General features: G+C 35.9%; 1 protein-coding gene across 1 annotated transcript; it reads left to right on the top strand.

Moving 5' to 3' along the window:
* Positions 1 to 226: 226 nt before the first annotated feature.
* On the top strand, positions 227 to 10,889 carry LOC141387430 (uncharacterized). Its single transcript, XM_073957093.1, has 2 exons — positions 227 to 7,030; positions 7,105 to 10,889. Exons 1-2 carry the CDS (start codon positions 5,807 to 5,809, stop codon positions 7,135 to 7,137), a joined length of 1,257 nt encoding a protein of 418 aa, XP_073813194.1. The 5' UTR covers positions 227 to 5,806; the 3' UTR covers positions 7,138 to 10,889.
* Positions 10,890 to 17,134: the final 6,245 nt, after the last annotated feature.

The following is a 17,134-nucleotide window of genomic DNA, read 5'->3' as shown; positions in this document are numbered from 1 at the left end:
CTGGAACAGAGCATATATTTGCCTAATAATTAAAAAAATTCTTACACCAGTTCGCACATTTTGAAGAAAATTTACTTATTAGTACAACACTACACAACGTTTGACTCCATTCACTTAAAAAATCCATAAATTAATGCACGGTTGTCGAATTAACCTACTTCAAAAACCGTGATTTCAGTGCAAATATGCATTTTGTATTGTAAAACAATTCCCTCGCCAGGGATAACAATCTTGACGCGATGCGGGGGCTTAAGGTCACAGTTTCCACACTCAACACCCTGGAAGTGTTTAGTTGGGGAACTGTGACCGACCAAAGGTTATCCAAGTAGCGGTCTCCTACTTATTAGAGACCCCCTAACGCCGGGGTGTCAGCAGTGATGCCAGATTTGCCGATTTATCGGCATTTTGCCGATTTTTAGTCCAAAAAAATAGAAATGCCGATTTGCCGATTTTTACCCCTAAAATGCCGATATATAGTTAAGGCAACTTGTTCACATAAAATTTCCATTTTGTATGAAAATTGTGGTTGCTAGAACTAATTTGTTACAATAACAAAGACAACTATATCGTCAAGAGTAGTTTGATTAATAATAATAAATTTTTTTAACATTTTATAAAAACCGTTTGAATTTTCTTGATTACCATAACGTGTACTTCAGTAAATATGTACGTCAAGGAAATTGTTCAAAAAACGAAATTGTCGAAAAGTGGGTTAGTGGAAATAATTAAAAACTGCACAAACTTTTACATTGAACTTTGTTGTCAGATTTTGAAGTGGTTTAATTTTGAAAATAAATTTAAATGCCTAGCTTCAATAAATCAAAGTTTTATAATAAATGGCACACAAGATTCATTTTTCAACATTATAAAGGAATACGAATGCTCTATAAACATAAACGAAAAGCAAGAATCACGCGAACTTTTACGTTCAAATTTCAAAAATTTGTTTCAAGATAAAAACGTAGAGTTGCTAGAATTTTGAAAAACAATGTGTGAATTAATATGTGCAAATTCTGAATCATTATTTCCTATTTTGTCCAAATTTATTAAACATATTTTAGTCTTGCCACATTCTTCAGCAAATGTGGAAAGAGTTTCTAGCCAAGTAAATTTAAATAAAAACAAGTGTCGAAATCGATTAGTTAGGGATTCGATGGAAGGAATTCTCTTTACTAAAGACTACTTAAAATTAAATAAGTCTAACCCCCATTATTACAAGTCTTCTTTTGTTATAGTTTGGATTTACCGAACAGATTTATAGCGTTCCGGTTAACTTAAAGTTAAAAGTGATGATGGAATTTCAGGGAGGAGCTTCTTGTCATTAGCTTTCAATGTGAAAATTATATGTTTAATGCCTCCAAGTTAGTTTATTTTGCATTTTCAAATTCATCAGATAGTAAAAGAACACATGTAATAATGGCCCTAACTGTTATAATGTTGTCATTAAAAATGATTTGTTACAAAACTTAAATTCAAATATTTATTACAAAAATTGAATTTAATTGTAAACCAACATTTCAAAATTCCAATACAACTAGTAAGAAAGTGTCAGTCGGCTTTGCTGACAGAGGTATACCCTCAGCCTATGTGAATTGAAACTTTCTTCTAAGCACAAATCGAATGTTTTTAAGGTCTTTTTTTAAAATTATATGGCCATTTTTAGACATTTGAACTTGCCGAAAAATGTGGATTAAAATTTAAATTCAAAAGTGTTGTGGAAGTGGTACTTAAAGGAATGGACCGACATAGTCCATTAGGGAAGTGGATTTTATTTTGAGAGTTATATCTTTTCGATAGATATCGCGCCCACTAGTCATTTCAGTGGGTCATCGTATAACTTTTGGAATCGGTTGATCAGTTCGAGAATTATCGGTTTTTACACCTCTCGGGCTATATTCTCAAGAAGTATGGACATGCCCCTGAAAAAGCTTTTACCGTCGTAATGGATGCAGCGTATTCAAATTGTTTCAACCAAAATCGAAGTGATTCGAGAGGAGGGGCTGGATTCTTGTTCTATGAAAAATATTTCCTTTATAATTTTTTTCATTTGACAGTTTTCTCCTTTATAAAAGTTTTCATTTTACATTTTCATAGAAAAGGAATTGGGCCTCAGGTCTTAAAGAAAACTTATACGAGTGTGGGAGATACCCGAAGGAATAGACAAATAGAGTCCATATACGTACCTAATCTATATCTTGTAGACATATTAGGATGTGTAAAGTACTAAATCGACTAAATCAGTCACTCCTTTCAAGAGTTATCGCGCGTACAATTTTTCCGAACATTTTTGGACTTTTGTGTGGGAGGTTCCCGAAGAAGTGGACCGATTGAGTACGTATTGGAACCTCATCTAAGTCTGGTAGACATTTCACGATGTGCAAAATGTGGACCAAATAGGTTACTCCCTTCAAGAGTTATCGTACGCACAAATTTTCCGAACATTTTCGAACTTTTGTGGGAGAGGTACCTGAAGGAGTGGACCGATATTGCCCATCTTCGAACTTAAACTAAGTTTTGTTTAGCTTGACTGAATTGAAAATATATTGATTTCATATATACATACACGTACTTATAAATATATACTACATATGCATATGATAAAACCATTTACATTCTTACATATTTTGAATTATTGCCTTGGTTTATCAATTGTTAATTGTTTTGTTGCACTTAAAATGTTATTTTTTAACTTATGCTTATTAAATATAGCAATAATTTGAACTGAAATAAACGTTATTTAATTTGCCGATTTTTTGCCGATTTTGAAAATTTTTTTCCGATTTTGGCACCCGAAAAGTGCCGATTTTCGACCAAACTTATCTGGCATCCCTGGGTGTCAGGCGAAACCGTGCCCATCGGTGTTCTAAGGTTTGCAGTTAGGGTACCAACTAGAGGTGGGCGCGTGTCTTGCCGTGAGTAGTGCGTGTTCGTGCCTTCTCGAAAAACGTCGTGTTTGTGCGTGTCGTGCCGGCATACATTTTTGGCCGTGCGTGATCGTGCTTTTTTGTTCGACACGGTTTTTGCACGACACGACTAAACACGATCTGCACTATGTGACACGATCGTGCTAAATTTTTGGTCTCCCTTTAGAAGTCGTGCAAGAGACCATATAAAACACGAAAAACAAACTAAAATATAAAACCGACCAAAAAATGCCTAAAATTATTTGCTTTGTTTTTGTAGTGTGGTACTTATTGCCATTTTGTTGTGGAGAGGCCAGAGTATGAGAAAAAAAGATGATGTTTGTATGCAATTTCCCAGTGTGAAAATGGGGAATGTATTACCTTTGTAATCGAGAAAGGAATGCAAATGACCAAAAAATCGCACATTGATTACCCACTATATTCCCAAATCCAATAGTAATGGAATCAGTACACAGACAATTCGTAGATTACACATTCATTTCTTCTGGACTCAAGAAAAGAATGCATTATTTTCCTAGGACATGTTCCGTGTTAACAATAATGTATTCTGGAATCAATAAACCATAGTGTTTCTGCATTACCTTCTCGTTTACCATTGCTTCCATTTTCCCACTGGGTTGTTTTGTTCATGAGAGTAGCAAACACAAAAACTACCGAGAGGGTTAACGCAATATACTCTCTTTGCAAATCAGATGTTTATCTGACTGTATTATTTCCCAGTGGGAAAATGGAAGCAATGGTAAACGTGGAGGTAATGCATAAACACTATGATTTATTGATTCCAGAATACATTCCTTTTGTTTGCCTAAATGATTCATAATATAATTGTACAGATTTCCCCTAAAAGGACGAGGAATCTGCAATTTTGACTTAAATTACGGGCGTAAATTAAGGTCAAGTAAATCGTTGTTGGCGGGAAATGCAACAACTAAACAAAACAGCAAATACACAGAAAGGACACCACAAGTATTTCAAATATACTTACGTGGTGTAATTCAAATGCAATTTAAAATTGCCACACAAGAATAAAAACAAACGTTTCAAAATATGGACGCAGGCGGTCACTAATTAAAACTTTTATTTTTTGGTTTTGTGTTGACGATGAAGACGATCTTGCTTATCCCCAATTAGGTTGACAAGTAGTGATGGTAAATTATCGATAAGGCAGCCATGTAATAGTCGAGTTTGATAACATTCAATATCGATATCCTAGTTTGGTATCGGGGTGGCTCGAACCTCGACATGCTCCCCCCCTTGCACGGGTGCAAAATTATTGATTTGTTAGGGCGGGGTATTTGGAACTTTCATCCAGGCTTTTCCGTTGTTGACCCTTCTGTCGCTGCGATCTGATGTTTGACTTATTTCCACTCTTCACCATAACTTTTCTGCAGTGGTCATGGATTTCTGATAAGTATTCTTTTCCCAAGTTTGCCGGGTTCTTCGATATGAACTCAGCCAACATAGTGTTGTACTTGCAATAAACAGCATATCCCACGTGAAATCCATGAATATTTCTGAAAAGATACTTAACACGTTCGCGGACGTGAATGCCATAGCATTCCGATGTAAAATGAAGTGAATGCTATAGCATTCACATTGTCAGTCAATTTTTGTTCATTTACTTGTATACAATCTTAAGTTTTGGTGGTTAATATACATAATACGATTTATTTCAACAAGATACATTCTATAATAAATAAAATATAATAATAATCAATAATTAATAAATAAACCAAAAAAAACTAATTTCGAAAATAACTGGGTGTCATGTTTTTCACCTCTCTGAATTTGCTTGCGTCCGCGAACGTGTTAAGGAACAAAGAAATTGACCATACGATATATGGCCCGTTAGTTATGTTTTGTTCATCTTTGCACATCACATATGCGCTAATTCGAACCAAATTAACCAGTTTTGTGGATGTTATACCACAGACGTGTTCCTTGTAGTTATTCCTTTTCGACCTAATACCTTGTAATATTCGATCGTTTGAATCATATTTTGTTACTATAAATGTAGAAGCCAGCCGATCCGCTGGAACGATTGATTTGCGTGTTGTTACAATTTCAACAGTGATGGCATCATTATTATCCAATTCAGCATTGAATGAATAGTGAGGATAATTTATAACATTTATAACATTTTATAACATTTTTCTTGAACGAAAGATCGATCGATTTGCTTGTAAATGCTTTATATGGAACTGCCAGCCGATTTGCTGGATCGAATAAGTTATCAGCAAAAATATTTTCTCTCAATTTCTGATGAAATAAGTATTGAAGATATATCTTAAGAAAATGGTCGATTATTGTTGCTTTTAATGGAAATGCGCTCGATTTCCGCGTAAATATCAAAAATATAACTTCCAGCCGATTCGCTGGATCAAATAGCTTTTCTTTTGTAAGATCAGCCGAAAGATGTTCGCACAATATATCGTAAAATTGTAGTCGAATAAAGTAATGAACACACCTAGTTTAAGTAAAACACATATCGATAGTGGTTATTAGGTTGAATACAACCATGTATTTAAGTAATCGATAATTGTACAGTAGATAATAAGGGTTGATAACAATAAATAATCGCGTCATGCAGACATTCGTTGTGTGATCGGCAAACTGAACGGACGTGTTTTAACAACTTCAGGTGTATAAAAGAACGACGCTCAACCACCAATTGTGAAATTGTGAAATTAATAATAGCCAACCAGCAAAAAGTGCCATACATGCAATTGAAAGGAAAAGTTAATTAAACAAAAAGAAAACACGCTAATAGTGTAAAAAACTGAGGAACTGAGGCCAACAAAAAGACAAAAGCAAAAAACTGAAGAAAATAAACTAAACTAAAAGTTACAGTGAAATATACTAACTAAAAACTTTAATTTAAAATGAGTGTCCGCGAACAGCTGAGTGCCCACCTAAAGCAAATGGGGGTCGATTTCCCGGACACAGCGTCCATCCAGCAGTTACGAGCATTGCTGAATGGATTCATTGGAGCAGGCCCGTCCACGTCACTAGTATTACAACCAGAGGACGGGTCAACGGCACAGCAACAAAACGACAAACAGCTAGAGCAGCAAGAATTGCGTCAGCCAGAAAACGGGCAAGCACAAGCAAAGCCGGCACAACAACAACACGGCGAACAACAAGAGCAGCCAGTATTGCGTCAGCCAACGAATGAATCGGCACCAACACACATACAAACAGTAACTAGCGTACCATCAACACCACTAGAACAGCAAGAAACAGACGAGCCAGTAACAATACTAACATCACCAACGGGCACGCCAAAGCAAACGCAAACAGAACAAGTGAAAAGATTGCAGACAAAATTAAACATGTTGAGATTGGAAGATGAAATCGACGAACTGCAGATGAAAAAGGAAAAGAAAAGAAGCGTTGCTACGTTTGCAGATGTTGAGGGGGCGCTGCCTAAATTTACTGGTGACGATGGGTATGCAGTTACCAAGTGGGTAGCAGAATTTCAAAAGGTAACGAATGTGTTGGACTGTACAGCAGCAGAAAAGTTTATCTTTGCGCGGCGCATGCTAGCCGGCAGTGCAGGATTGTTCTTGCGTGCGACTAAAGCTAAAAGTTGGAAAGAATTAAAAGAGGAATTATGTAACGAATTCCAAAAGACAATTGGAACCAAGGAAATTTTAAGAAAATTGGAGTGCCGGAAATGGCAGAAAAGCAAAGAAAGCTTGCACCGTTACGCCCTGGAAATGCAGGAACTGGCCGACGGGGCTCCCATAACTGAAGCGGAAAAAGTAGAATTCATAGTTGAAGGAATTCAAGACAAGTCCACAGCAGCACTGATATTCCTCAACACGACGACCATAGCTGGCTTCAAAAGATTAATTCCGATGTATGAAAAGATGGTAGCCGAGAAAACCCAGCGACAGATAAGAAGTGGCACGATTAATCCAGGTATGAATGAAGTCCAGTGTTACAAGTGCCGGGGAGTGGGACATTATGCGTCCAATTGCAAGAAGATACAGCAGCCAACAGGAGCTTGTTTTAAGTGTGGTCGGTCGGGCCACTGGAAGACGAATTGCCCTCTTGGAGTTGTGGGAACCGTGCCAGAAGAGGAGGTCGACTGGAATATGCAGGTAAGAGTAGCTCTAGGTCCAACAAATTCCAGGTCTAATTTCTGTTCCATTTTCTCTTTGCTTGACACGGGTAGCCCATGCAGCTTCGTCAACCGGAAGATAATTAGGTCGTTGTGCCCTCACTATAAGATAAAAGAGAAGAAGCTCTCCCAGCTTAGGGATTTAAACGGAGGAAGATTAAAAATTTACGGGAAAATAAAAGCAACCCTTGAGTTTGGAGGGAAGAGAAGAGATTTAGATTTAAACATTTTATTAGATGATGCTCCGTGTACTTTGGTGCTCGGACGGGATTTTTTGAAATTATTTTCTATTGTTTTGTGTATGAAAAGTGGGGAACCGGACCCCAATGAAATGTATAATAAAACCGGAAATTCTTTTGTTAACCTAATTTTGAAAACGGATTCCAACCATGAATTAAAACCTGAACCGTTTGAAATAAATACTAAAACGAATCCAAAAATGTGTAGTGTTCTTCCTAAGGCTCGTGAGGAGATGGGGAAGGGGAAACTTTACCCTCGAAAAGCAGTGAGTATGAATAAAGGAGTACAGGGTACAGAAATAAAACGTTTAAAGAAAATAAATAATAATGAAAAGGAACAGGGTGCGGAGTTAAAACTCATAAATAAAGTAAATGATAATAAAATACAGGATATGAAACTCAAACCTATAGAGTACGAACATAATGATCCCGAAAGGGAGGTGGATTGTGGAAAATTTCATCATTGTGAGGAAGTTAATGAGTCTGAGGTACTAGTGGGAGAACATAATCCCCTACAAGGAGTGTATGTTGTTAAAGAAATACAAAAGGGGGATGAATTTAGTGCAAACACCGAAGACACTGAGGAAAGGTGGGACATTAATCCAGATTTAAATGAATATGAAAGAAAGGAGCTTGGCAAGTTAATTAAGAGGAATTATTTTGAGAAGATGAAAAATGAACCAAAGACTTCGGACTTTAAAGCGTCAATTTTGGTGAACTCAGGGAATGCAACCTACTGTTCGCCTAGAAGACTGTCCTTTGCAGAGAAACAGGAGGTTAGCAAAATTATTGCGGACCTGTTAGAGAAAGGAATCATAAGGCCTAGTAACTCTCCTTATGCATCACCAATAGTGTTGACCAAGAAGAAAAGTGGGGAGATTAGGATGTGCGTGGATTATAGAGCACTTAACAAGATGATCGTAAGGGACAATTACCCTTTACCCCTAATTGAGGATTGTTTAGAATACCTTGAGGGAAAATCGTGGTTCACGATAATGGATTTGAAATCCGGTTTTTATCATGTGAGACTAGAAGAGGACTCGGTGAAGTATACGTCATTTGTAGTGCCAAACGGTCAGTACGAGTTCTTGAGGTTACCATTTGGGTTGAAAAATGGACCAGCGGTATTTCAACGGTTCATTGCGGGAATTTTTCACGACTTTTTGGAAAAGAACGAAATGGTAATCTATATGGATGACATTGTAATAGCATCAAGAACATTAGGAGAGCATATCCAATTGATGAAAAGGGTACTGGACCGACTAGCTACGTACGGACTGAAGCTCAAGATAGAGAAGTGTAAGTTTGCATATACCGAGATTGAATATTTGGGCTATAAGGTTTCGAGAAAAGGTATTGCACCTTCAGACGGACATGTTAATGCAATCGAGGAGTACCCGATGCCCAAGAATGTAAAGGAAATGCAAGCATATTTAGGGTTATGTTCATATTTCAGAAAGTTCGTTAAAGGCTTCGCATTAATAGCAAAGCCCTTGTATGCATTAACTAAAAATGGAGCAAAATATGAAATTACCGACGAATGCAGGGAGGCCTTCGAGATTTTGAAGCGTCATTTGACTTCAAGCCCTATTTTAGCGATTTATAACCCAAGTAGGGAAACGGAACTGCACTGTGATGCGAGTGCAATAGGGTTTGGGTCTATCCTGATGCAGAAACAGGATGACGGTGTATTTCATCCGGTAGCTTATTTTTCGAAGAGAACGATAGATGCGGAAACAAGATACCACAGCTTCGAGTTAGAAACGTTGGCAATTATATATTCATTACGAAGATTTAGAGCATACCTTGAAGGAATACAATTCAAGATAGTAACAGATTGTAATTCGCTCGCGTTAACATTAGCAAAGAGGAATATAAATAGCCGAATAGCGCGCTGGGCATTAGAATTAGAGAACTATAGTTATACCATCGTCCATAGAGCGGGCGAGAAAATGGCCCATGTGGATGCACTGTCCAGAATAGAACAGGGTAATAGGGACGAGGTGGTAGCAACTATAGAAGTAGAGGATATAGATTTTCAGCTATGCGCAGCGCAGGCTAGGGATGCAGAAGTCAGTGAATTGAAGGTGAAACTAGAACAAGGACCGGTAAATGGATATGATATGGTAAATGGGGTGGTTTATAGGAAAATTAACGAGGATTTGCGATTTTTCGTCCCGAAGGACATGGAAACGGAGATTATTAGAACCATGCATGAGAAGTTAGGACACCTTGGAGTAGACAAGTGTTATTTGAAAATGAAAGAGCATTATTGGTTTCCAGAAATGAAGCAAAAGATAGAAAAATATAAGAAGACTTGTATCAAGTGTATCATGTATTCCGCTCCTCATAGGCCTAACGCAAGGGCGCTACACAGTATCCCAAAGGAACCTAAACCGTTCCACACGGTTCATTTGGATCATTTGGGCCCCTTACCATCCCTTCAGTCAAAAAGAAAGCACATTCTGGTTGTTATAGATGCTTTCACGAAATTCGTTAGACTTTACCCAGTACTAACGACGAGCACCAAAGAGGTCAAGGCAGCGTTATTAAAGTATTTCGACTACTATAGTAGGCCAGTTAGATGCATTACAGACAGGGGAAGTTGTTTCACCTCAAAGGAATTTGAAGAATTTTTGGAAGAGAAAAACATAGACCACGTTAAGGTGGCTGTCCACTCGCCCCAAGCAAATGGTCAGGTTGAGCGAGTGAACAGAACCTTGGTGGGAATGTTGGCTAAACTTAGTGAGCCAGTAGCACATGCCGACTGGGTGAAACAGCTTAGTAAAATTGAATTCGCATTTAACAATACGGTGAATAGATCGATTGGGGATACTCCGAGTAGGGTACTTTTTGGAGTTAACCAAAGAGGAGAAATAATTGACAAGCTTACAGAATACCTAGAGGAGAACTTTTCAGGCCCGGGGGGGGGTATCAAAGAAATTAGAGACAAAGCCGAATTAGCTATTGCGAGGACGCAAAAATATAACGAGCAGCGATCTGAGGAAAAAGGTATTAAAGTAAACTCATTTAAAGTAGGTGATTTTGTAGTAATCAAAAACGTAGATACGACAGTGGGCGTAAATAAGAAATTGATACCAAAATTCAAAGGGCCTTACACCGTGCGCAAGGTGTTGCCACATGACAGATATGTTGTGGGCGACATAGAAAATTGTCAAATCACCCAGATTCCCTATGATGGGGTGATAGAAGCGTGTAATATGAGATTATGGAAGACCGATGACCCCGGTAATGGGACCTAGGGCTGCTCTGCCCAATGTATATAATTGTAAATAAATTGTACATAGTAGCTGTTAAGTAGTTTAAGTATTTAGTCCATTAGTTTAAGTACACTATACACTTGCGTAGTTAACTTAACCCCCATGTGACCGGGGCGGTCACACCTATCAGGTTGGCCGAGCTGTAGTCGAATAAAGTAATGAACACACCTAGTTTAAGTAAAACACATATCGATAGTGGTTATTAGGTTGAATACAACCATGTATTTAAGTAATCGATAATTGTACAGTAGATAATAAGGGTTGATAAGAATAAATAATCGCATCATGCAGACATTCGTTGTGTGATCGGCAAACTGAACGGACGTGTTTTTACAAAATAGATATCGAGGATATATCTTAAGTAACTGGCCGATCGATATTTTCTTTAATGGAAATCCGCTCGATTTCCCCTTGAATGTAGTATATTTTAGTGCCGTTAAAGCTGAATAACTTGTGTGACCGCCTGCTATCATGTCAACGACATATTTCTTTCGAAGTATATTTGCTGCTAGCAGCCGATCAACTTGCCATTCTGTGACCACCTGCAATAACGTTTTTATTGCCAGAAATGACTCACAGTTAACACTAAAAGTTAAATTTCCATAATCTACATATGGACCGTGCATGTCCTTTCGATACAAAATACTCTGACACGGAATATCAGATTCGTGTATTAAATTTTGGTACATCTTCTCGATATCACCGTTATGTACGCACATGTAAATGTACTGTTTTAAAATTGCTGAAATCAATTCGTTGCCTATATTTACTTTGTCATTGAGTGAGTAAGAACGTTTTGATTGGTATAAGTCATTAATAAACATACATATTTTACTGGTACTTTCCGGGCGAAAGACCGCGTAATGTAAACAGCAGTACAGATATCTCTTTGAATCAATATGCCTTATATTTGATCTACTTTGTTGGATATTTTTAATGACTATGTACTTTTCTGACAATTCATTTCCAGTACTAGCAAGGGATTCGTATTCTTTTATTTGTTTTGTCCTTTTCACGTTCGTACTGTGGAGTCTTGTTCTGAATCGGGACGATCCTAGAAACAAAAACGAACATTTTACATCAGGATTTTCGTCCGGTCGACGGTTCGTGTTTTCATCGAAAAAATTTTCCACATATTCTTCATTATCATTAGGTAACATTCCGAATCGAGGCGATTCTGAAAACGATAATGGCATTTGTTTGTTTCATCGTAAAGTTGTTTACGGGATTTTGTTAGAACAGGAGCCCGTTTGACGTCCTCTTTTTCACAGAATTGGATTGATTTTATATTTGTATTGTCTTCTTCTATCTTTGAATATCCCACGTTTGGGGCCGACACGATACTGTCGTATGTTATTGGTCCGAAAATAAACCAACCGTAAACTGAATTTTGTGCTATCATTTTTCCGAGCACATTCTTTCTTATACCATTTAGTATTAAGGATGGGAGTATGTCACTTCCAATTAACATATCCACCGGTGCTGAAATGGCAAACTCTGGATCAGCAAGATTTAAATCTACCACTTCGCTTAAATTCAAGTTGGGGAGTGATCTTGTTGGCATTAAACCAGTCAGATTTTGAACTACTATCACCTCAGTGTGGAGTTCGAAATTGTGTTTGTCGGCACATAATGCTAGTTTGCAAGATTTGTTAGCATCAGCCACCATTGTGCCACATAATCCACTAATGTGGAACTCGGCCTGTTTAGTTTCTATTTTCAAGCGCTCTGTTAATTCATTCGTCAAATAAGATCGTTTAGAAGCTGAATCAAAAATAGCTCTTATAGTAGAAATTTTACCACGATGTTTAATTTGTACCAACGCAGTTGGCAACATAACATCATCGTTACTCAAAGTCATGTACGTTTGAGTATTGTTTTCGGATACCGAACTGGAGGAGCAAGGCAATTCATTCTGCTGTTCACCAGTCGTGAAGTGTGTTTCAGTTTGTCGACTCATTCGTGGTTGAGGAAAACTGTTTATTTCACGCGTTACGGGATTAGCAGTCGATTGTTCTTGTGATGCGTTTGTCAAATGAAGCTTCGTATGATGTTTCTTGCTGCAATGCATACATCTATGCATGCTGATACACTCTGGAGTAATATGTCCACTTGTAAGACAATTATTACATAGTCGGTTTTCTCTTGCCACTTCAATCCTTTGGAGTGTGGCCATGCTATTGAACTTTGAACAATTTTTCAACAAATGATTTTTTCCACATAGGACACATCTATTTGAATTTTGGTATATGGAAGTTTGTTGAGTTCCGTAATCAAATCTAGAAGGTTGAGGAACTGTCTGACTTTTTAGGCGATCAATTCTTTCCAACACCTGATGCATATTAATAAGAAACTCTTCCATTTGAGACCACTTTGGTAACTCGGAATGAGATTCAAGAGATTGTTCCCACAATGTCAATGTCTCTATAGGAAGCTTAGTAGAACATAAATAAATTAATATCGGATCCCACTGACTCACACTGATTTCGTGAGCCTGGAGAATTGCGAGACAATCGCTAATAGATAATTGGATCCGTTTTATATCTTCACTGTTCTCAGATTTTGCAGGTGGAACTTCAAACAAAAGTCTGAGTTGATTGTCTACTAACACACGTTTATTTTCGTAACGTTTCTTTAATGCATCCCATGCTAGGGTAAAATTTGAATCTGTCAAAGGAAATCGATCAACGATTCTCCCAGCTTCACCTTTTGTTTTACTTTTTAGATAACATAATTTTTGCGCTGATGTCAATCTGGCATGAGTACCATATATGGCCGTAAACATATCCCTAAAAGTTGGCCATTCTTCGTAACTTCCGTAGAAGTCTTTCGTATCACAAGGTGGCACTTTAATGCACACCTCCGACAAATCAAAAGTTGTGGTTGGGGGAAACATGCTTGAACTATGAAACATTGAGGGATTTGTAGTGTCTTCCAACACTACATTATTGGAAAGATTTCTTCTCTTTTTTAAAATTTCCATTAAATTGGCTTTGGTTGTTTGATATTGGTCCCGAGCGGACGCAAAATCTTCCTTTGCTTTCTTTTTATATTCACAGTTTACTGCCATGTCATCGGCAAGATAAACGCTCTCGAAAGCGCTACGGACGTTATGCCAATCCTCATCGATTGACTCTAACTTAGTTTCTATCAACGATTCAGATAGATCTTTTTCCGGGGTATTTAATATCTTGGCACATGATCCCACCAAATTATCCCGTTCGTATTCGAAACGTGTGCAAATTGTTGATCCCATTTCAATATTTGTTTATTATTATGTTATTATACAATTATTTTTTATTTTATTATTTGTTATTTTATATGTAATTTATATTAATTTTTATATATTTTATATTATTATTATTATCACTATTTGCCTTCTTTAACTATCAAGCTTCTTTCAAGATAAAGAGACTGAAGTTATTTAATTTATTTTATTTTGGCTTTAATAGCTCTTTATAAATATACTCCTCGAAAGTTTATTTTTTAAACTTTGGGAGTAAAATCCACTATTTATTTATATTTATTATTAATTATTTATATTTTTATTTTATTGATATATTTTAATTTATTTTTTACCTTTTAATATTATTTGTGATATTATTTAATAATGAAATGGAATACAATGAAATGCAATCACCGTATCGAATTACGTTATGTTACGTGTGTTCTGTTACGTTAGGTTACGTTTTCACTAACTGACCTCTTATTTTAATATGATCACCGATATTCAGTAATCGTTACTTATAATGTGTATAACACTATGTAAACAAACTGACCGTCTGTCCGTGTTATTTATTCACAAAATAAAATAGAAAAATACGAAATTTAATGTGAAGTGGTGATTTTGTTATTAATAGGAAAATGTTTTTCGTAATTTGTTTTATTTTTATTTGTAAATTATAAACGAGCAATAAATATTGCAAAAGCAAATGTATGTTTTTTTGTTCTTCTTCTTGACTCAATGATAGTGTTGAGATTTGCCGTACTTTTTGCATAAATTAGAAGCAACTGGCGAAATGTTTCAACACTGATGGCAAACAAAATGATTTTTATTTTTTGGAAATTTTTTAATTTAAGTGTTTATAATTAATGGCAAGTCTAGGCCGCTAATTTGTTTAAAAGGCTCGAAGGACCATGTACAGATTTCCCCTAAAAGGACGAGGAATCTGCAATTTTGACTTAAATTACGGGCGTAAATTAAGGTCAAGTAAATCGTTGTTGGCGGGAAATGCAACAACTAAACAAAACAGCAAATACACAGAAAGGACACCACAAGTATTTCAAATATACTTACGTGGTGTAATTCAAATGCAATTTAAAATTGCCACACAAGAATAAAAACAAACGTTTCAAAATATGGACGCAGGCGGTCACTAATTAAAACTTTTATTTTTTGGTTTTGTGTTGACGATCAAGACGATCTTGCTTATCCCCAATTAGGTTGACAAGTAGTGATGGTAAATTATCGATAAGGCAGCCATGTAATAGTCGAGTTTGATAACATTCAATATCGATATCCTAGTTTGGTATCGGGGTGGCTCGAACCTCGACAATAATGTATTCAATATAATACATGTTTGGACACTATTTCAAGAATACATTATATAATTGATTATTTATTTAATAATTAATTAATAAATAACAATTGTTATGGATGATGTTATTGAAAAACATCCTCTTCCCGAATTTGGAAAACTTATTGACTGCCCAGAAAACCTTGTAAGATATTTTAAAACACTCGGAGCTAAACAACAAATTGTCGAAAACCTTAAAACAAGATACAAGAACACGTTGCTTGAGAGCATATACCAAGTCTAGAATGAGATTAAGAGTATTTTCCCACAGAAGAATGAGTTGGATCGTATATCTGACTTAAAGTTTGCTAGAACCTCTATTGGGTTTTCATAAAATATTCAAAGAGTGTTCCGAAAAATTAAGCTCGGAAAAGTACCCTACTATGCACATCATTGCCCTTTGGTCTAAAAAACTTTTGAAAGTCTGCTCAATTGATACCATTGACTCAATTCATGAAAGATTTGAAAGCTACATATTATCGAGTGCCGTATCTAGCCAGACTGAAGTTTTACACTTTTGGAAACAGTCTAATCTAAAATATTTAAAACAATTAGCCAGGAAATTTTTGGCTATACCCGTCAGGTCAGCAACGAGCGGGATATTTTTCCACATATGGAAATATTCACAACGAAAGACGTACTAGACTGTTGAGTTCTAACTTGGACAAAATAATGTTTTTAAATAAGATTAGAAAAATTAGAAGTACATATGGGGATTTCTGAGTGAAATCGGACAATTTTTCAATAAGAGGTTTTTTATTTCCTTTATTTTTTGCTGTGGTGATGCTGATCATCAACAAAACATTTCAGTGTATTTTATGATTTTTTTCGACCAAAGGGTCCAGGGATTCTATGAAAACTATATGCAAAGAAATACTCATAACTTCTTTAATATTGGTCCAACTTGATAAAAATCTTTTTTAGTGTGTTTTGTTGTTTTATCACCTATTTAATAAAAAAATAGAAAAAAAATTGGCACAGTTGGCTTGAATGCAATTTTTGCGATTTCATATTTAAAATCAATTTTTAACAATGAAACTACGATCAATTACAAAAATTTTAAGTCCTAGTTGGTAGTGGGATTCGACTAATAACTATTTTTTCTAATTTTTTTGAAATTTGTCAACAACGTTTTTCCTATATACTACTGCGCAAAGTATCTTATTTCACCAAAAACATAATACGTTTCATTTATTTACATTTGTGTTGCTGTTTTATTTAGGAATTTATCGTAAACCTCTTTATTTTGCGATTTTAAGAACGGTTTAGAAATTGGTGTACCAGCATTAGTGGGTATTTCTGAATGAAGTTTTTTTTGCCCGCGATATGTTTAAACGTTACGTATTTCATAATCAAATCCTCTTTCGTATCTAAATAATAATCTTCTGGCAAAAAATCCCTTTAATAATAGGTAGATTATTTGGCTCGGATGGTCAGTCATATAATCCCCTAGCTGTAGTTATTTGATCATCAGCTTAGTTAGTTTATTGGCCGGCTGGTACAGTAATTGCTAATCCATTTTCAAAATCTAAAAATAACTCTGTTTTACGATGTTTAAGATAAATTCCTAAATAAAACAACAAAACAAATGTTAAGAAAATATTTTTTAATTTTTTTGGTAAAATAACTCTAGTATAAAAGAAAAAATTCAAAGACTACGCTAAGCGTTTGTCATGAAAGCCATATAATGATTGAGAAAATATTCAGCGTTGTAAAAAACAAATTGCATTTGGAAGAGGAAAAGTTAGATGATAGCGAAGCCGTCCCACACCCGATATGTTTTTTCACTTGTATTATTGATCATCACGCTCGAATCCAAAGAGAAATTGATTAAAAATTAATAATTAATTAATACTAAAAATGATCTTCGCCTAAAAAAAGCCAAAATTTTCGGAAAAATTATTCTGAAAAATTTCAACAAATTAAGAAAAAATAGTAATCATTCGAATCCCACTACCAAATAGGACTTAAAATTTTTGTAACTGAT

The sequence above is a fragment of the Musca autumnalis genome, unplaced genomic scaffold, assembly GCF_047663935.1.
Source record: "Musca autumnalis isolate F117 unplaced genomic scaffold, ASM4766393v1 scaffold_1, whole genome shotgun sequence".
NCBI lineage: Eukaryota > Metazoa > Arthropoda > Insecta > Diptera > Muscidae > Musca > Musca autumnalis.
This window is presented reverse-complemented; position numbering and strand designations above follow the sequence as displayed.